The sequence below is a fragment of the Poecilia mexicana genome, unplaced genomic scaffold, assembly GCF_051168715.1.
Source record: "Poecilia mexicana isolate PSO_F unplaced genomic scaffold, ASM5116871v1 scaffold_23, whole genome shotgun sequence".
NCBI classification, from domain to species: domain Eukaryota; kingdom Metazoa; phylum Chordata; class Actinopteri; order Cyprinodontiformes; family Poeciliidae; genus Poecilia; species Poecilia mexicana.
In genome coordinates this window covers 4,085,055-4,105,134 of record NW_028263392.1, presented here as the reverse complement: position 1 = coordinate 4,105,134, position 20,080 = coordinate 4,085,055, and the positions used below count along the sequence as shown (strand labels likewise).

Here is a 20,080-nt window from a genome sequence, read left to right as displayed (position 1 = left end):
AAAATAAAGTCACCATCTGTAGTTTAGTGATGCCTTACATCACACTTCTTTATGTGACTGGTGTCCTAAAGAGGCATGTTACTAGTGGGAATGTTTATCAAGAGCAGTGTTAGTGTTTGTGGGGTTATAATTACTGTGACACATCCTTTTTTTACAGTAACGTAAAAATAGATGCAAGTAGTTCTTATGATCACAATAGTACCGTAGAATATCATCATAAAACTCCTTGGTGATTCAGTAAAGCATAGAGATATGTAACCTGTCAAAAAAAAACAACAAAAAAAAACATGAAGAAAGACATCAAAAATGTTTCTTGAATTAACATTCTGATACGTATGATATGGCAGCATACTGTTTTCCTCCCTTCAGGTCCCTCTGAGGTATCTCATTGCCATGCTGTTTGTCAACTTCAGGCCGCTGTGGGATGCAGTCATTGAACTTGTGGTGTGAGTACGACCGAATTTATACTTCTATCCATCGCTGCGTTACCGAGCGCTGCGTCTCCGGTTTTACTGTGAAGCTGCTGTGCTGGTCTGAGCTCAGTAGGCGGCTGTGGTTTTTCTAAATCACTCATTTCTTTGTCCTTCTTTCAGGAGCCATGCCAGAGGAATGGAGAACAAGGACTTCTGGGGGGTTTATTATGAACATCTGGAGATGGTGGCAGAGCTGGCAGGTAAGGATGGCGGCATTCACGACCCCCTGGAGAAATATTCACACTGCTAAAGCTGCAAACTGCAATGAAAATAAATATTATTTATTTTATTTGTTGCCTGATGAAAAGTAGCACAAAATTTATGTGGAAGGAAGGAAATATTTAAGAAAATTTGTAAAGAAAAATAGGAAGAAAATGTCACTGAATATTCAAATGGATACACCATCCACATGCATAAACATAGTGGTGGCAGCATTATGCTATGGGGATGCTACTTTTATTTTTCTTACAGAAAGCTGGGTTCACCTTCCAGCAGGACAGTGGCTATAGATGCACAGAGCTATAATGGGTTAGAGCAAAGCAAATCTAAGTGGTAAAATGATCTAGTTAAAGTCAAGGTCTGAATCCAATTGGTGTGGCAAGGATTTTGTCGTTTTTCAAAAATGGCTCAAGCTTGGTCGGATTGAGTGAAGAGCATCTGTGAACTGCAGTTTTCACATCCTGCTTCAGTACTGCAGTTGGGTTTACATCTGGACTTTGACTAGGCCACTCCAATACAGCAATACATTTTCATCTGAAGCTTTGTGTTGATTGGATGTTTAAGGTTGTTGTCCTGGTGGAATGTCAACTTCAGCCTCAGGCCTTTTCAGGCCTTAAACTCTCTTTTTTCCAGAATTTCCCTCCGAAAATCATCCCCACAGCATGATGCTGCCACCGCCTTATCTGAGAGCTGAGCTGCTGTGTTTTAGTATATTTGATGTTGGCCAAAAAGTATTTTACTCAGGGGTGTCCAGAAATATAAATACAGATTTTTATTCGTGAATAGATCAAAGTTTTCCTCCCACTTCATAATTATTCACTTATGTTTAGGTGATCTATCTGAAAATCTTTATAAAAATCTCTACAGAGAAGGAGTTGGGCGTGATCGACGAAGACGACGACAACGAAGTAGAAGAAGAGTCGGCCCCCCAAGCCGAGCCCGGCTGCGACGTCATCGAAAGCGGGGACGTGGGCGTGCTGTTCCTGGATCGGCTCCGGCTGACTTCCGACCCTGACGAGAGAACCGACTTCCCTAACTTCCGCGACCTGCTGTGGCGAGCCATGGTGCAGTTCCCGGACCGGGTGGAGCCCCGGAGCCGAGAGCTGAGCCCCCTGCTGCTCCGCTTCGTCAGGTCGGTGGAACGCCACAACCGGGCGATTGTTTCTCACACTCCGGAGCGAGTTCCCGATAGTGACGCTCATTTCTTCCACAGGAATGAGTTTTATCCCGCCGACATGCTGGTCGCACCCACTCAGGACCTGAGGAAAAGAAGCGAAGCGGTCCATGAGGGGTTAGAGGGGGAAGTAGAAGAAGAAGAACAAGAGGAGGAGGATGAAGAGGAGGAGGATGCCAAGGATCAGAGGAAGACGCTTCCGAGGAAAGCTGCCGCAAAGTAAGAACCCAGAATTCCATGTGAGCTTAGGATCCAGAAGTGAAGCTTTTTCATGGAATGAGCGTTCTCTCTCTTGCAGACAGCTGATAACACATCTGAAGGTGTTCACCAAATTCACCAACCCTCGGGCTCTGTATCTGGAGAGCAGCCTCAGTGAGCTCTACAACCAGGTACCCAACACATTACTGTAGGACTGAAACGATTAATCAGATTCATCGCGATTAATCATCATAGGGCTGCAACTAGCGATTATTTTTTGACGATTAATGGGATTAAAAAAAATTAACCAATTCTACAGATTTTTAAAATAGGCACTTATAGGCCTTTCTTATACAATATAAGAAATACATGAAAAGATGCAAATAAACAAATAATGCAGTTCTTTTATTGACAACAAAAATTAACATTCTACTGACTAAAGGTGAAACTAAAACGAAGCCACATTTTTGTTTGTAAAAATCTGTTTTGGGGAACATATAGTTTTTATAAACAAAGCTGGTTTTTTTTATTAAATGCAAAATGTATATCTATATTTTTTACAATTTTGGCTTAATTATTGTGCTGAATATGTTGGATTTTTTTCAGCAAATTACGTTTTGTTTTTTTTTAATTTCTATACTCCAGTTAGTAGATTGCTAAATTATTTGAACATTTTTTGAATAATCGATTAATCTCAATTAAAGCAATTCATCATTTCAGCCCTATTATTTTAGAACTAGATTAATAGTTAACACCCAACATAGTTTTAGCTTCACCTGGTTCAATTTCTGTAAAAAAAATTAAAACAAATCCTCTATTTAAGCAGCTTTTCCTAATCAATTATTTTTCAGTTAATCTAAAAAAGAATCAACAGATTATCCCTGGACTGTACTAATGCTGAGCCAGGCAAAAAGGAATGCCATGTTGTTGCATTTTAGGCAAAAAAAAAAAAAAGTTTTCTGTATTGGCAGATAGAATTTGTCAAATTTTTCACAGGCGAACGCTCAACCCACAAATGAATTTTATTAAAAAAAACAAAACAAAAAAAAAACAACCTTTTTTTCTATTAAATAGTGCTTTAGCATTAGCTTTAATGCCATCAATGAAACAATTAGCTAAACACTTTATATGTCGAATCATTTTGTTTGCTCACACATCTTCTCTTGTCTTATCACTGAGCTGATTTCTCCTTCTTGTCTTTTTGCCCTCAGCTGCTCTGCCATCAGGACCAGCAGATCCAGTGTGTGGCGCTGGAGTGTGTCCTGACCTACAAAGACCCCAACATCGTCCCCTATAAGTAAGGAACTTCTCTTTGGCTGTTTTCCTGGTTTCCATCTCTGATAGCTTGCTGCTCTCATCATCTGCGTCTATGGTTACGGACGCAGGAATGTCCACTCTGACTGAATTGCTGCTGCTAACTGACTTTTTGGCCACTGCTTGTAGCTATCAAGCTATCCTTTTACTTCACACTGAACCAGGCTGCAGACAGGAGAGCAGTTCAAGGCTAATTTAGCTTTCGCTACGGTCACCTACTGCCAGCATAGGAAAAAGAGAAGCAGCAAATAAAAGGCTCTTTTACCTGCCGATACCAGCTGTTTGGCTTGTTCCCGCTTCATGCTGGGTAATTGCTTTCTGCATCTTTCGGAACTTTAGCGTTTGCGTGTGTGTGTGTGTGTGTGCGCAGGGAGAATCTTGAGCGGCTGCTGGATGACAGACACTTCAAAGAGGAGATCGTCCATTTCAACATTTCTGAGGAAACGGGAGTAGTTGACGCTTCCCACAGAAGCAGACTGATTCCACTGCTCATGAGGTGAGACATGCAGAGTGTCTACTCTTAATAAAAATACATTGGAGTTCCACTGCAGGATTTATATATGAAAAGTACTTTTTAAAAAAATGCACGAAAAAAATAACAACCAATTTTGACATTACAGAGATATTCGAGCGTCACCCCAGTCGGCCCTGGTCCCATTGTAAAAACGCTCACGTCCTTAAGTCAATTTTTTTCAAGTTGGCTTTTTTTTTTAGTTCAAAGAGATGCACAGAAGTGCACAAAATCTTCAGTATTATTTGCATAAAAGGAGATACAAAAAAACAAAGTAACAGTGGCCCAAGTATCAGGCCCTGATGGACTCCACATGTCAACAGTGCAAAGGAGTATCTGACATTATTTTTGTCAGTGATCTGAACCACTCCAGAACCACATCATGTTCTTGGACACTTGGAAGTGAGGCTTCCAAGTAGGGCTGAAACGATTCCTCGAATGATTCGAGTACCTCGATTACTAAAATTCCTCGAGGAAAATTTACCTGCCTCGAAGCTTCGTTAATTTATGTTTTATTAGTTAGCGCACCGTGTTCCGGCCGGGACTTCATTTGCGTCGCGCGGAGCTCTCACTTCCGCCTCTGAGTTGTTGACAAAAGCTAAGTCTCAGCGGCCTAAAGTCCAATCTTCAAGATTGGCCCGTGGGGATTTTATTGATTGATGATAATGCCCGACTTTTTATCGTTTTTGGGGAACCAATAAGCATCCTTAAAATGACTGGGGGAATGCCTGGAGTACGGCAGCATTTCTCCTCCGGGGCTGCTGGTTGAAAGCGAACGGCGGGAAGAGCGCTGAGGTGAGCGGATAGCCTGAACAGGGCGGGCGGCTGAGTAGCTGATGCTTACCGTGTAAATGTAGCTTTACCGACGAACCGCACAATAAATTTCATATCCCGGTCTGAAGAAACGGGTGGCGGAGCGCATCGTACATGGCTGGTAGATGAGTTTCTGAGTGTGACCAGTGAAGGTGTCGTAAATATCCCGTATTGCTTCCCCCCGTGTTCGTCCCCCGGTCTAACGGTTCGTCAGTCCGCTGGTCTATTTCCTCCCCTCCACCCCATCTTACGTTCGTTCATTTGCCCTCTCCTCCCACTCCAGGCGGCATTTCCCGTATTTTCAAACCCAAAGCGTGACAGGTTAGGTGGCAAGGTGAGTTTAATTAATCTATTAAACTCACTGAAGATGAATACATAAACTAAAAGCTGGATTGTAGACATTTTTATAAGCATATTTATGAGCCTGCCTCTTTGTTATTAAATTCAATATAATTTCAGATTTTTCTATAACTTTTCTTCTGGTTAACTTAGAAAGTGAGCTATTATTGTTACAGGTTAGTTTTCTAAACTACAAAAAAGCAACTGTTAGGGATGCTCAAATATGAAAAATTGGACTGATATTGATATGTGATAGTAACACCTGTATTATGCCAGATTTACCAATATTTCATTTTATAATTTTTTTTATCCGATTACTCGATTAATCGTAAGAATAATCGATAGATTACTCGATTACTAAAATATTCGTTTACAACAGCCCTACTTCCAAGTGTCCGAATCAGCTCTGATCGAGCTACAAGCTAGCTTTAGAAAGAGTAAATTTTATTTTTTAAAGCAAAACAAGAAGAACTGACAAGATATTGCTTTACAGGTGTGAAAAACTATATTAAAAATGAGTGTGATTGGTTTACAGATGCGACTGGCTGTAAAAATAACATCTGTGTGTGTGTGTGTGTGCGTGCGTGCGTGCGTGCGTGCCAGGATCCTGTTTGGCCGTATGCGCAGTAAAGCCGGCAGTAAGTTCCAGGGAAAGGCGAGTGCCGCCACGCGGTCCGCCATCATTCTGCGATTCCTGGCGGGGAGCCAATCAGAGGAGCTGGGGATGTTCATCGACCTGCTTCTGGAGCCTCTGTGCCATTACAGCCAAGGTGAGCTTCTGAGAACATACTGCTAGCAAATTACTGTACTGTGTAGCAACTGTTTTATTAGAGTATAGCTTAAAGTAAAAATATCTGGCTGTTAAATACAAGAGTAAACATAATATCCATTTGGCAGATGTTTAATACTCCATATTTTGGTATCGATCTCATACCAAGTAAATACAGGGCCAATATCAATACTGATACTTTTTTTATTGTTTAAGTTTAATATATCCTCAAACTTCTGACCTTTGCAACAGTGTATTAGGGCCATTGACATAGAATAACAAAAACAAAAATGAAGATTACATTTCCGTCAAAAAAAATCTGAAATTTTCTAGAAAAACTATGAAATTTCTGAGTTTGAAAATCCGAAAATTTGCTTGAAAAAAAAAAAAAAAAACTCAGAAATTTTTGGATTAATCGCAGAAATTTTCTAGAAAAACGGGGAAAGTTTGACTTTTGAATGTTTCCCTGTTTTTTTTTTTTCCCCAACAGAATTTCTGAAATTAATCTAAAAAAATGTAAGTTTTTTTATGGCCCCAATAAACCATCGTCCCAGGAGGTGTTTTTTTTTTTTTTTTTTTTCCAACTTCTTAACTAAATAATTCAAAGTTTATAGGTGTCTACAAAATACTTTGAGAACATATTAACATGATAAAATGTATGCATGTTTTTCTAAGTAAAAAAAAAAATAATAATAATAATAAAAATACAAAATCTTTTTTGAGGTGGAGTTGAGAAACAGCAGTACAAAAATAAAATAAAATTCCAAAACAGAATCTGAAACTAAAGCATCGATCTCACCACACTGGTATCGCTACTGATACGGACTCTGTATCAATATCTGGTATGTGTCCGCCCATCTCTACTGTTTGGTCCTCAGGATCCTGCCTGGAAGCGGTGGAAAGGGCCATAGCTGACACCAACATGGCCGCCGTCCTTCCTCTGGGCCGTCAGCACAGCCTGCTGAACATCATCAACGTTGTCCTGCACAAGCTGGGTCACCTCATCAACATGTACCTGCCCAAAGTCCTGCAGATCCTGCTGTGCGTCACCGCCTCCTTGTCCACCATCTTGGGCAAAAGACAGCAGGTAAGAAAGCTCTTTTTGTCTTAGTTTTCTCCGTTTCCACACAGTTCGCTCTTAAAAACCTTCATCTTTCTTCTCCCAGCTTCGAGCAGGATGTTTTAACCCCCTGAAGAACCTGAGGAGACTCGGTATCCTCAGGATCCAGGACTTCTTCGACGCGTTCGACTCGTACGCCTTCACCCCAGATGAGATCGACGGCGTTTTCCAGGCTGTCGTCTGGCCTCAGGTGCGCTTCGATTTATTTATTTTTTTTAACCTCCATCACATTTATCCCGCTCCAAACTTCAGCGTTTTGCTAACGAGTTTAGACGTTGTTCGTGTTCAGGTGTGCCGCCTCCCCACGGAGAGCCCCTACTCCCCCACACCGCTGCTCAAGCTCATCCACGTGTGGTGCAAGAACTCCAGGTCAGGCTCCCTCAGGAGCATTAATCTAGAATGTCTTTTTAATTATTATTAATCAGGAATTGTTGGTGAACATTTAAGAGCCTCACTGTGTGTGTGCTTTAGGTATTTCCCCCTCCTAGCCAAGCAGAGGCCGGACCACCCAGAGTGCGACGTCCTCCTAAACGTCTTTGCCCTCCTGTCTGCCAAAAACGCATCCCCGGCCACCGTCGCCATGGTGATGGATATGATAGAGTCTCTGGCAACAGCCAAAGATTTTGTCGCCTCCGAAGCAGAGTCTGAGGTCGTCGTGAATGGCTGCGTGTTCCCGCAGCCTCCAGAGGGCGCCGTCATCACAGAAGGTTCAGAACTAGTCCCTTAGAAGCTCCTTAATTTTGCGTTGTCCAAGCGGAATATTCACTTTGTTTTTATATTTTCTATTTCTCCAGAATCCTTACCTCAGGGCTCCAGACTGCTGCTGCCTCACATCACCACCTTGCTGCAGTATTTCAGCGGAGTGGTTCGCAACCCGGACAGACTCAAGAAGAAGAAATTCCGAGCTCAGGTAGCCAAAGAGCTCAACATCCTCTCCAAGTGAGTTTGTTTAATCTGTTTCCTCTCGAGCCTTTTTTTAGTTTCTCGGTGTTCAAAATGGATTGCATAAAAAAATATATATTTTTTTTTTCTCTCTGTCAGGGTGAGTCGCTTTGTGAGCGACAAGGAGCAGAGCTCGATGCTCATCAACCTTTTGCTTCCTTACCTCCTGAGAGGCAACAACTCTCAGGTGAGACTTCCAACACTGCTTGTCTCAATATGCGTAGACAGGCTGTTTTGTCATGTTACTTCCATTAAAATGTTTGTTTTTGTTGCTAAATATGGTGGCGGCAACATCATGGTGTGGAGAAAAGAGAAAAGACTAGTTCTATATGTTGGTCTACCACTGCAAAACCCAATGTTTGAAGTTTTACTTACCTGAAATGCAACAATGTAGCATTCCTTGAACACTTGATCCTCTGTAGCAAAGGTTCACCTTTATCAAAAAAAAAAATCCTAACATCGACATGTGAAAAGCTCAACCCTTTTTGCTTCACTTAACAACGATAAAGTGCAGAGACTAATCTGTTGATTTTTTTTAATTTTTATTAGATAAACCGGTTAATAATTTGATAGTAAATGTCTTAATAGGAGATTATCACAAAATTTGAACTGGGTGAAGCTAAAACTGCCACTAGTGGAGTTCTGGATAGAACATATTTTCACACTAAGAAGGTTTTTCATCTTAAATGTAAATATTTTTTTTGCACTGAGTGTGACGTTGTTTCAGCAAAAGAGGTTAATTGATTACTAAATAAGTTGACGGCTGTCTCGGCGATCGATTAATCACAATTAATCGCTTTAGCTCTAGTTGTATAGAGTTTTTTTCTTAAAGGGTGTGATGTGTTTGTCCCAGGAGACAGAGCTGGACCTCCTGGCCACCATCCAGAACCTGCTGCGGCAGAGCGACCAGCCCTCCGCCTTCCTGCAGCCACTCGGAAAACTCTTCGCCGTCATTCACAAGAAGTTACCCAGGCAGGCTCTCACCACCGTTTACCAGGTATCCTTTAACAAATTCAATGAAGTTTGGCTAGAAATATATTAACAACTGATTCATTTTTCTGTTTCTTGCCTTGCTTAGTCTTCATGTTAACGTCTGATATTGGTATATCGGTAACGTGTTCTCTTCTCTGGTGCCAGACTCTCTCGGATCTGGACCCTTCTCTCACATACATCACAGATTTAGCGACAAAGGTGAGCTTTGCTTTTCTACCCGTTATCGTGAGCTGAGGAGTATCGAAGCTGGTCTAAATGCGTAAACCTTTTCCAGCTGAACGCATTCGACAGCCGCCACCTGGATGAGATCCACTTTGACGTGCGGCTGACGGCTTTCCAAGAGGCGACAAAGCGGGTCAAAGACATGCAAACTTTGGATCTGGACTACATCAACGTCCTCATATACAACTGCTTCCACACATATGAGGTTCGTGCAGGACATCACTCCAGTCTAAATCTAAAATCACACTTCCCGTCGCGATCAAGCTGATCACCGTTAAGCTGGACGTGATTCTTTTATTCCTTAAACGCAGATCGGTGACATGTCGCTGGGAGACAACGCCACCCTGTGCGTGTCGGCAGTGATCAGCCAGGTGGCGGCCGTCGGCGCTGGGGTGCAGATCTACAGAGATCTGATACAACACACCATCCTGGACGCCGTCCACAAGGGGCTCCACAGCAAGACCGAGGTACAAGAACTCGCATCCAGTTCATTTCTTTAGTGGTTCCCAAGCCTTTTTTTAACAACAGAATGCTAAAAAAGTCAAATGCGCATTTGGATTTAGTCCTCCTGAGACGGACATTTTAATCTGGATTGGACAGATTTCACCTATTAGGGTTACTTTTCAAGTCCTGACACAGATTCTCAATTTTATTTTGGGCTGGACTTTAACAAGACCTTTCAAACTATTCAAAAATAGGACAGATTTGTGGATAGTTGTATTTAAGGCTGTGAATACATTTCCGAAGGATTTCGATATTTATGTGTGTCTTTAATTCTCAACCGTGCCATTGATGCTTTTTACATGGTTTGTTCGGCTGCTTCAAATCCCTGGAAATGGTTGAATTTCATTTAGCTTTTTCCAAGGACTGGAAAGTCCTTGATTTCTATATAAAGTCATTGAAAGTTCTTGATGTTTAAACTGATATCTAACGCTTGATTAAAGTCTAAATTTTCATAATCCTAATAAAAAAAATATACATACATTTTTTTAATTTTTTTTTTATCTCTAATACACGGTGTTTGAAGATGCTTGAAAAGTGTTTGAATTTTACTGTGGGAAAAGTGTTCAAACCTTCATTTTGCTACATTTTTCATCTTGTAACTGAGATGATCTTACATTATATCATGCCTGCTGCCTCTTCTGCAGCTCCAGCCCTGAATCCAATCTCTCTTTCTCTCTTTCCGTGTGTTTCTGTTTTGTTTTCCAGAGCGTCCAGCATGAATACACCTCCGTCCTGGCCTGTCTGGTGAAGAACTTCCCCACTAAGAAAGAGTTCAGAGACCTGGTGCAGCTGACGGACTACAACGACCCGGAGTCGGACTTCTTTGAGCACATGAAGCACATCCAGGTATTAGACGGACCCGTACTCCTCCTCCTGTATGTCCCACGTTTGGGCCATTGAACCGACCTGTGAGTGTGTGCGTTTCGCTCAGATCCACCGTCGAGCCCGCGCTCTCAGGAGGTTTGCCAAACAGCTGACCGAGGGCGCCGTGGCGATGACCCCACGCTCACTTCAGAACTACATCATGCCGTACGCCATGACCGCCCTGCTGGACGAGAAGATGCTGAAGGTGACGGCAGAGAATAAACAAGGTTTTCTTAAAGGTGATTTTTTTTTTTTTGTATTTTCCCTTAACACTCTCGTCCACTTTTCACACCGCAGCATGAGAACATGATGACCGCCTCAGTGGAGGTGGTGGGGGCGGTGTGCCGCAAGCTGACCTGGTCCAAATACCTGTACTTCCTGAAGCACTTCGTCCACATCCTGCAGACGGCGCAGGCCGAGCAGAAACTGGCCGTCAGGTAGAGCTGGCCGACCGAGAGCTGTTTTTTTCCTGGCTCATTTCAGGGGATTTATTTGTTTGCTCCCCGTTTGCAGTTTGCTGGTCACTGTGCTGGAGGCCTTCCATTTCGACCATCAGACCCTCAGCAGAGAGATGGAGGCTGCCAGAGCCAGAGAAGGTGAGAGGAGGAGCGGCAAAGATCCGATCTGTAAACAGACTGGAGCGTTTTCTGGTCTGGACGAGCATGGAGGAGATGCACTTTGTTCCTGTTCCTCAGCATTCTTTTTTAAATCCATCTGTCCATCCATCTTTCAATTTGTAACTCCGCCTTCCATTTTTCCATCCATCCATCCATGTTTTTTTCCTGTCTATCCATCCATTCTTCCCTCAGTCCATTGTCTGTCCATCCAATTCATCGATGTATTTCATCATTATTTCATCCAAAAACCACCTGGCATAAATTCTATTTTTGTTTTTTTTTATAATAAACGTCTCAACTATTTCTGCCCAGCCGAGAGCGCGGCAGCGATGGATGTCGAAGACGAGGCAGGGGCCATAGAGTTGGACACCAGCGACGATGAAGAAGCCATGGAGACCGACGACAAGGCAGCTTCCGCCAGCGTCCCCATGGAAACCGAATCTGCCGCACGAGCGGCGGCGTCAAGAATCCCAGCTAAGGCAGCTCCTACAGCGCCGCCTGTGTCCAGCGGCTTGCCCCAAAGCAGAGAGGAGCTGGAGTCCCTGATGGCTGCCATCCACAAGACGGTGAACGACAGCGTGCTGCCCCGCCTCAACAAGTGCCTCACTGCAAAGGTAGAGAGCAGGAACTGGATCAGGAAACGCTCCCCAGCAGCAACGAAAGCTCAGATTATTATTTCTCGCTTCAGGTGAAGCGTGACGAGGAGCACAAAGCGGTGAAGTCCAAAGACGTGAAGGATGAGGAGGTGGTGCGCATTCCCATCGCGTTCGCCATGGTCAAGCTCATGCAGACTCTGCCTCCTCACATCATGGAGGCCAACCTCCCGGGGTAGGTCAGGTTTTTCCCTTAAAAATCGGGGAGGTTTTCCTGACACGTGGGCGACTAACAGCGTCGGCTTTCTTCTTTATTTCCAGCATCTTGATCAAGGTTTGTGTCCTGCTGAGAAACCGCTTCCAGGAGATCCGCGACGTAGCGAGAGGAACGCTGGTGAAGATCATGCAGACTCTGGGCTGCAGGTACCTGCAGTATCTGCTCAAAGAGATGCAGGGCGTTCTGGTCAAAGGCTACCAGGTATGAGAACATGCAAGGCATGCAGATATCAGCATGTAATAGTCTGTTTGTTACATTAAAATCATTGATTTAGAGTTTGTGTGATTGACCAACACAAAGTGGCACGTGATCGGGAAGTTATGAAAAGAATACATATCGTTTTGCTTTGTTTTTTTTTGTTTGTTTTTTTTTTACAAAATCACCAACAAGGGTATTTTGCTACAATCTCTTCTAGCTTTGTGTATCTAAAGATGGACATTTTCCACATTCTTCTCAGTGAAATTCCTCAAGCTCAATAAGATTGAATATCAATTATAAAGCCTTGCCACAGATTCTCAATTTTTCATTTAGAAGCAACAATACTATTGTTTTACCTCAGGAAGAGTTCAGAAATCAATATCTGTTGAAATAACCAGGAGGTTTTCAACAGGGTTCTGTGCAGTGCTCTCTTCATTTTTTCCAGAGCTGTATATAGCCTAGTTGTGCTAGTTGCTAATAAGCAACTAACACTCTGTGAAATAGATTGAACATCAGTCTATTTGAGTACCTGCTTTGTGATACACAGGCCCGGTTCCAGAAGAGTTTAGCAGGGGGGCATTGGCTCATTTTGGGGGTCACATGAAACCCCCAGAATAGGGGGAAATGTAACATTTCAAATAGGATAAGAGTTTATTAATACAAAATAAACAAGGATATAAACAGTGGCATGTATAAAACACAAAAGAAGAAATATTACTCAAGTACAGTACAGTAAAACTATTCTTATAAGTACCTTTTCTCCCAAAAAGTTCAAGTAAAGAAGCCATATTTCATAGACCTCTGTGACCTCATAGACCTCTGTGACCTCATAGACCTCTGTGACCTCATAGGCCTCTGTGACCTCATAGGCCTCTGTGACCTCATAGGCCTCTGTGACCTCTGTGACCTCATAGACCTCTGTGACCTCATAGGCCTCTGTGACCTCATAGGCCTCTGTGACCTCATAGGCCTCTGTGACCTCATAGACCTCTGTGACCTCATAGGCCTCTGTGACCTCATAGGCCTCTGTGACCTCATAGGCCTCTGTGACCTCATAGGCCTCTGTGACCTCATAGGCCTCTGTGACCTCATAGGCCTCTGTGACCTCATAGACCTCTGTGACCTCATAGGCCTCTGTGACCTCATAGGCCTCTGTGACCTCATAGGCCTCTGTGACCTCATAGACCTCTGTGACCTCATAGGCCTCTGTGACCTCATAGGCCTCTGTGACCTCATAGACCTCTGTGACCTCATAGGCCTCTGTGACCTCATAGGCCTCTGTGACCTCATAGGCCTCTGTGACCTCATAGGCCTCTGTGACCTCATAGGCCTCTGTGACCTCATAGGCCTCTGTGACCTCATAGACCTCTGTGACCTCATAGGCCTCTGTGACCTCATAGGCCTCTGTGACCTCATAGGCCTCTGTGACCTCATAGGCCTCTGTGACCTCATAGGCCTCTGTGACCTCATAGACCTCATAGACCTCTGTGACCTCATAGACCTCTGTGACCTCATAGGCCTCTGTGACCTCATAGACCTCTGTGACCTCATAGGCCTCTGTGACCTCATAGGCCTCTGTGACCTCATAGGCCTCTGTGACCTCATAGACCTCTGTGACCTCATAGGCCTCTGTGATTTCTAAGACCTCTGACCTCATAGGCCTCTGTGACCTCATAGACCTCTGTGACCTCATAGACCTCTGTGACCTCATAGGCCTCTGTGACCTCATAGGCCTCTGTGACCTCATAGACCTCTGTGACCTCACAGGGCTCTGTGATTTCATAGAGCTCTGACCTCATAGGCCTCTGTCACCTCTTTTGAGGCCTCTGTGACCTCACAGGCCTCTGTGACCTCATAGACCTAGTTGTACTAGTTGCTAATTAGTGCAACTAGTACTAATTTTGGCCCTAATCACATTATCATCTCTGACCATCTTGTACATGCTGCAAACTTTGACGTTCATCGTTTTGTGGCAGAATGTGACAAAGTTGTATATGAAGTAAAGACCTTTTGGTTTTTCTCTCATCCGTTTCCCGCCCTCCGTCCAACCAGTTGCACGTGCTGACGTTCACAGTGTACCACCTGCTGTCTGCCATCAGCCCGACGCTGAAGAGCGGAGACCTGGACCCCTGTATGAGCATGCTGATCGGAGTAAGAGCTTCCCACCTCCAGATTCCACATAGAAACTCTTCAGTTTTCTTCTTGTTTTTCTTCTCTCACCTAAATGGCCGCTTTTCGCTCTTTGCCCATCAGATCTTCAACAACGAGCTGTTCGGCACCGTCGCCGAGGAGAAGGAAGTCAAGGGCATCGTTTCCAAGGTGATGGAGGCGCGACACAGCAAGAGCATGGACTCGTACGAGCTGCTGGCGCGCTTCTGCAGCAAGGAGAGCATTACCAAGCTGGTCCTGCCGCTGAAGGAGGTGAGGGCGGATCCGAGCAGGAAGAGGCGGGATTTAGTGGTGTTCAGGGTTCGATTGGCTGCTGGGAATCCTTGAAAAGGCTTGAATATTTTGCAGGTGTTTTCAAAGGCTTGGAAAGTGCTTGATTTGTGCATAAAGTCGTTGAAGAAGATATTCAAACTGCTCAGTTTTGTAAAAAAAAAAGTGCAATATAATGTTTGATCAAAAGCTTAAATTTCTAATCTGTTTAACAAAATAATAAAACGTAAGAGACATTTTTATTTAAAAGTGTCTGAAATTAAATCAGTTTTCTTGTTTGAGGTCAGTTAGAAATCTAAAAGTTATTCTTATTTCCTAAATGCCAGAAAAGATAGCAAGAACATTTTTTTACAGATACTTTTGTGACTTTCCTGGTATAAGTGTTTAAGCATTTTATTTGAGCAGGAATTATTAATTATTAATTATTCCTAATGGCTCAATGACTTGATCTGTGTAACTGAACTAATGGTTTGCTTGTATTTTTTACATTCAACAAATTGAATTGGGGTATTTTTTATAATTTTTTTTTTCACTGTAGAATCTACAGTGAAAAATTAATTGAAACGTTTTGTTTTGATTTTTTTAGTTCACTTTTATGAACTAAAGCTTAGCTGAGAAATGCTTGAAAAGCGCTAGAGTTGTGCAGTGAGAAAAAGTGTTCAAACCCCTGGTTACATCTGTAAAGATCTTTTTCTTTTTTTTTTTCTTTCTTTTCCTCGCTCCAGATCCTGGAGACCTCCTCTCGTCTGAAGGTGTGTAATCGTGTGGCGGCCGTGCTGCGGCGGCTGATCCTGGGTCTGCTGGAAAACAGCGGGATGAGCTCGCGGGACGTGCTGCTGCTGAGCCACGGCCTGGTCAGCGAGAGCCTGCCGCTGCTCACCAAGAGGGACCGGTAGGCCAGACAACCCCCCCACCTCTTCTGCTAACGCTAACACACTCAAACCGACCCTGAGGCGGCATGCGGCTAACTCGCTCTGCTGCTTTGTGTGTGTTTTTTTTCCAGAGAGAAAGCGTCGGTGGAGCCGCCCCCTGACCCCAGGCTGCCCCCTCCCAGCTGTCTGCTGCTGCCTCCGACCCCGAAGAGAGGGGGGCAGAAAGCCCCTGTCAGCAGCCGCACAAACATGCACATCCTGGTGGACGCCGGACTCAAGGTGACCAAACCCACACAGTGGTCTGCACCGTTTGATCTGCCCTCTTAAGCTACAAGTCATTAAATGTTCCACATTCGAATCCTCCAGTTGCTCCACTTAAGTCTGAAGAAATCTAAAGTGAATTCATCCGAGGCGTCGGCTCTGAAGATGCTGGATCCCTTCGTCCAGCTGCTGCTCCAGTGCCTCGACTCCATGCACGTGAAGGTACCGGCCATTTACCCCGTCACCGTGGTTACCTTTCTGTCGCTGCTGTTCAAATCCCACCTGACGCGACACGTCCTCCCCAGGTGATCACCGAGGCTCTGGTGGCATTCACCTGGCTGCTGAGGTTCCCTCTGCCGGCCGTGAAGCAGAACGCCCAGCAGCTGACCAGGCAGCTCTTTGTCCTGCTGAAGGATTACTCCAAGGCCGGTGCGGCGCGGGGAGAGAACTACCAGCTGGTCCAGAACTGCTTCAAGGTAGAGAGAAATGCAAACTGTAGGAGAAATACGCAAGAAATTTTTGAAGTTTACAGCTGCATCATAATTCTATTTCTTGCTTTTGGTTGTAGTTTATTGAGAATGTTTTGGATGTCTCAAAACAACAACGTTATCGTTTATAGCGATAGTTACTGGGACAATTTATCGTCCAGCAAAATTGTCTTTCTGTCTTTTCCTGCCTTTTTTTTCTCTCTCTTTCTCTGTTTTTGTTTTCCTCTCCTTCTTGCTGTCTTTCTCTTTTTCTCTTTCTTTCTGTCTCTCTCCCCCTCTCCTCTAGTGTTTTTTTCCACTTAAAAGGCCACATTCTTGTCCCAGGAAGACTCGTCCAAATACATTTTTCCACTAATAAACAACTGCTTGTTTTTTTATTTTTTTTTTACTCTTTTGCATATGGACTAACTAAACACCGACACCGAACTGACCTCGTTCTGCTGTGCAGACCATGACCATTCTCGTAAAGAACATCAAAAGTAACAAGATCTCTGAGACGCAGCTGCAGGTGCTGCTGGGCTACGCCGAGGAGGACATCTACGACCAGTCGCGCCAAGCCACCGCCTTTGGCCTGCTCAAGGTAAGCGCCGCAGCTCCGTGGTGCAACACGGCGTCAGGAAGCCGTCGGCCCCCCTCTCAGCCGTGTTGTTTTCATGCGTCGGACCACTCCAGGCCATCCTGTCCAGGAAGCTCATCGTCCCAGAGATGGAGGAGGTGTTGAAGAAGGTGGCCAAGTTGTCCGTCACCGGGAGCAACAACATGATCAGAACTCACTGCCGACACGTAAGAACAAGCCGAGGCGTTTCTGAAGCAGAGGTCTGTGCTGGCGTCTGACCGTAGGTTTTGTGCGGTGCAGATCTACCTGAAGTACCTGCTGGACTACCCGCTGGGGAAGAAGCTGAAGTCCCACCTGGACTTCGTGGTGGCCCAGCTGCAGTACGAGCTGGACACCGGCAGGGAGTCGGTGTTGGAACTGCTGGCCTCCATCTTCCAGATGTTCCCTCAGGTTCAGATCGAATCCTTGTTTTTTCTCTCTAACACGATATTCCTGACAATTACAGATTTTTGCGAATATATGAATAACATTCTGGTTTTGTCATTCAGAATCTGCTGGCGGATTACAGCAGCCTGTTCTTCCCCCCTCTGGCTCTGATCATCATCAACGACGACTCGGTGCGCTGTAAGAAAATGGCCGCCATGGCCATCAAGGCGCTGCTCGGCCAGCTGGACGTACACCACCAAAACGTGCTGTACTCCTATGTCAACATCTGGCTCACTGCAGAAAAGGTGCTGAAGCATTCACACCTTATGAACGTTTCCACATTTTATCACAAATGCTTTTTTGGTGTGGGATCGAACTGATAAATCGGCTCCGATTTCCTTCATTTTGAGGGATTGGAGATCGACCAGTACAGTTGATACCAAATATAAAAAGACACACTGTTTGTGATCAAGCCTCTCGTTTTAGATAAAAATTACCCAAATTCTTTCTATTTCCTAAATGTCTGAAAACTTTGTAGCTTCTCTTGAATTCATAAGTTTACCTAAGTTTGGTCAAAATCAGGGATAATTGTGCTTTCAACAAAATTGGACTCTTTAAAGATCGGTGATTGGCCAGAAAACTTCAATCGGTGCATCCCTTGAATTTACATAATTGACCAACTCATTGTTGTGCTCAGTTTTCTTCTTTTTGGGTGAATATAGATGCGCACAAAGATTTTACAACCCACTTCACAATTATTCCCTATTTTGTGTTGGTTTATTATCCCAATTAAGTCCAGTAGTTTGTAGCTTTAGTGCGACAAAAGTGGAAAAGTTCAGGGATTATTCGTAACTAAGAGATTTGAAGACCTATCGGTTAATTGTCACATCCTTTTTAAAAGCCATGTCGATGTTTTCCTCTTCAGGCCACGCTGCGGCGCGTCGGCGTTCAGGTTTGCGGCTTGTTTGTGGAAGTGGAGGAGGAGAAATTCTCCAGTCGGTTGGACGACCTGCTGCCTCTGCTGGAGAAAGAGATCCACCCTGACGCCTATGAAGATGTGAGTAAACATACAACAGCATCCTTAAAAAGTCTTACATGCGTGTAACTAAAATTAAGGACTGAAAATGTCTTAAATTGGTTTTTAAAAAGTAATTTAATCACAGGTCTTAAGTTTTGTTTTGACAGGACTATTTAATCCCGCATATTCTGTGTATTTTTTTTTCTTCTGGGACATTTCTGTCAGGCAAAAGTTGAAGTCACACTCAGACGTTTTCTGTTCATTCTGTGATTTGAGACGGCTAACATACACTTGCCAACCAGCTAGCGAAATTTGTACATTTCCGTGGAGATATAGGTCTTAAATGGTCTTAAAAAGTCCTAATTTTGAGTCGGTGGAACACTGTAGAAGCAAAGTCGTTTTAGAAAAGGATGGAAAAATTGTAAAGAATCTTCACGTCTTCCCCTCAGATCGATGAGGTTGAGGAGGAGAAAGGAGCCGACCGGCTGCTGTTCAGTTATCTCACCCTCATCTCCAAATTAAACAAACACTGCGGTGTGCTGGAGCTCAGGAAGCCTCACGACACGCTGCTTCACATGTGGGGTAAGCATGTCTTAGGCGCCCCACCCTCTTTCCAAAACAAATTCGCCCTTGAACACCCTTCAAACCCGTTTCAGGTCACGTGGAAGCCCACCTGCGGCACCCTCACTGCTGGGTGTGGCTAACCGCCTCACAGCTCTTCGGTCAGCTCTTCGCCGCTCAGCCGGCCGAGCAGTTGGTCGCCGTTTGGAGAGAAACGAAGGGAGACGCCTCGTCTCACCCGGCGGCTGTAGACTTCATCACCAACAACCTGGACAAGAAGGTGAGCCCAACATCACTTTTTTTGGCTTCGCATCCGTCTTAAACTCCTGCGTCTCACTTCTGCTTTCCTTCTGTTTCCAGATGAGAGAGTTGGCTTTGAGCTTCTGCAGCCAGCTGCAGTCCAAGTTCCTGGACACGGCGTCGGGAGAGCAGGTACATAGTTACACCTGAAACATCAAGTTTAACTTCTGCGGTTTGATCTGGTGCATAAATGTCCGACTTCCTGTTCGCAGGTGATCAAAAACCTCCTCTTCGTTGGAAAGGTGATTTACCTCATCTCCCCAGAGTCTCACATCACCACTCTAGAAGAGGGGAAAAATGAGACGGGAAATGGAGAGGACGGCGATCAAGACGACGGCGATCACGAAGACGAACAGGAAGTTGAGGAGGAGGAAGAAGAGGTTGATAATGAAAAAGACAACAGGCCTCCTTCTTTGCTGTGGCTCATGAAGAAGCTGTCTCTGATGGCGAAGAGAGAAGCAGCTTACGCTCCTAAGGTTCCTCTCAAGGTGAGCAGATCGTCAGGTTCATCTTCAGCATCAATTTTTATTTTTAGCCACAGATTTTCTTGAGTTTATCAATAAATATCAGTAACATATAAATAAATTTTTTATATTTAAAATATTTTCTAGTTCCTATGTTAAGTGTTCTTTACAAAATTAAAGTGCATTAGTCACTGAGAGGGTGAACTTGCATTATTATGACATTATCAATATCTTGTCATTGTTTTTCACAATAATTACTGGGACAATTTATTGTTCTTCAAAACATAGTTTAGCGTCTTTGTCATAGTTGTACCTAAAATTATCCCAATAAAATTCCAAATCACACACTATCCCAATAAAACAAACAATAAATTATACAAATATGAATAATAAAATCAATATGTTAATTAAAAAACCCGTATATAATCCAAGCAACCATATAGATACATGTAGAGGCCCCTGCTGATGAACAGCATCCCTACATCATGGTGCTGCCACCACTGTGTTTATGATTGGACAAAATGTGAAAATAGTTTTAGGGCTTTGATTAGTGTG

General features: G+C 44.0%; 1 protein-coding gene across 2 annotated transcripts in view; it reads left to right on the top strand.

Annotated features, from left to right (window-relative positions):
• utp20 (UTP20 small subunit processome component) overlaps positions 1 to 20,080 on the top strand; it is a 29,023-nt gene that overhangs the window by 8,055 nt on the left and 888 nt on the right. For both annotated transcript variants that reach the window (XM_088003124.1, XM_088003123.1), the window contains exons 19-58: positions 370 to 446; positions 594 to 673; positions 1,560 to 1,824; positions 1,906 to 2,085; positions 2,165 to 2,255; positions 3,276 to 3,361; positions 3,749 to 3,874; positions 5,645 to 5,811; positions 6,689 to 6,897; positions 6,977 to 7,120; positions 7,220 to 7,299; positions 7,402 to 7,637; positions 7,725 to 7,869; positions 7,972 to 8,059; positions 8,726 to 8,869; positions 9,010 to 9,063; positions 9,140 to 9,292; positions 9,399 to 9,554; positions 10,297 to 10,437; positions 10,523 to 10,660; positions 10,753 to 10,892; positions 10,969 to 11,051; positions 11,385 to 11,686; positions 11,761 to 11,900; positions 11,987 to 12,143; positions 14,193 to 14,291; positions 14,394 to 14,561; positions 15,305 to 15,471; positions 15,583 to 15,730; positions 15,818 to 15,934; positions 16,018 to 16,188; positions 16,649 to 16,780; positions 16,873 to 16,983; positions 17,057 to 17,206; positions 17,305 to 17,487; positions 18,108 to 18,239; positions 18,650 to 18,782; positions 18,857 to 19,041; positions 19,122 to 19,193; positions 19,274 to 19,549. In XM_088003124.1, the coding sequence (XP_087859250.1) occupies positions 370 to 446; positions 594 to 673; positions 1,560 to 1,824; positions 1,906 to 2,085; positions 2,165 to 2,255; positions 3,276 to 3,361; positions 3,749 to 3,874; positions 5,645 to 5,811; positions 6,689 to 6,897; positions 6,977 to 7,120; positions 7,220 to 7,299; positions 7,402 to 7,637; positions 7,725 to 7,869; positions 7,972 to 8,059; positions 8,726 to 8,869; positions 9,010 to 9,063; positions 9,140 to 9,292; positions 9,399 to 9,554; positions 10,297 to 10,437; positions 10,523 to 10,660; positions 10,753 to 10,892; positions 10,969 to 11,051; positions 11,385 to 11,686; positions 11,761 to 11,900; positions 11,987 to 12,143; positions 14,193 to 14,291; positions 14,394 to 14,561; positions 15,305 to 15,471; positions 15,583 to 15,730; positions 15,818 to 15,934; positions 16,018 to 16,188; positions 16,649 to 16,780; positions 16,873 to 16,983; positions 17,057 to 17,206; positions 17,305 to 17,487; positions 18,108 to 18,239; positions 18,650 to 18,782; positions 18,857 to 19,041; positions 19,122 to 19,193; positions 19,274 to 19,549 (5,826 nt within the window). The remainder of the gene's footprint in view (positions 1 to 369; positions 447 to 593; positions 674 to 1,559; positions 1,825 to 1,905; positions 2,086 to 2,164; positions 2,256 to 3,275; positions 3,362 to 3,748; positions 3,875 to 5,644; positions 5,812 to 6,688; positions 6,898 to 6,976; positions 7,121 to 7,219; positions 7,300 to 7,401; positions 7,638 to 7,724; positions 7,870 to 7,971; positions 8,060 to 8,725; positions 8,870 to 9,009; positions 9,064 to 9,139; positions 9,293 to 9,398; positions 9,555 to 10,296; positions 10,438 to 10,522; positions 10,661 to 10,752; positions 10,893 to 10,968; positions 11,052 to 11,384; positions 11,687 to 11,760; positions 11,901 to 11,986; positions 12,144 to 14,192; positions 14,292 to 14,393; positions 14,562 to 15,304; positions 15,472 to 15,582; positions 15,731 to 15,817; positions 15,935 to 16,017; positions 16,189 to 16,648; positions 16,781 to 16,872; positions 16,984 to 17,056; positions 17,207 to 17,304; positions 17,488 to 18,107; positions 18,240 to 18,649; positions 18,783 to 18,856; positions 19,042 to 19,121; positions 19,194 to 19,273; positions 19,550 to 20,080) is intronic.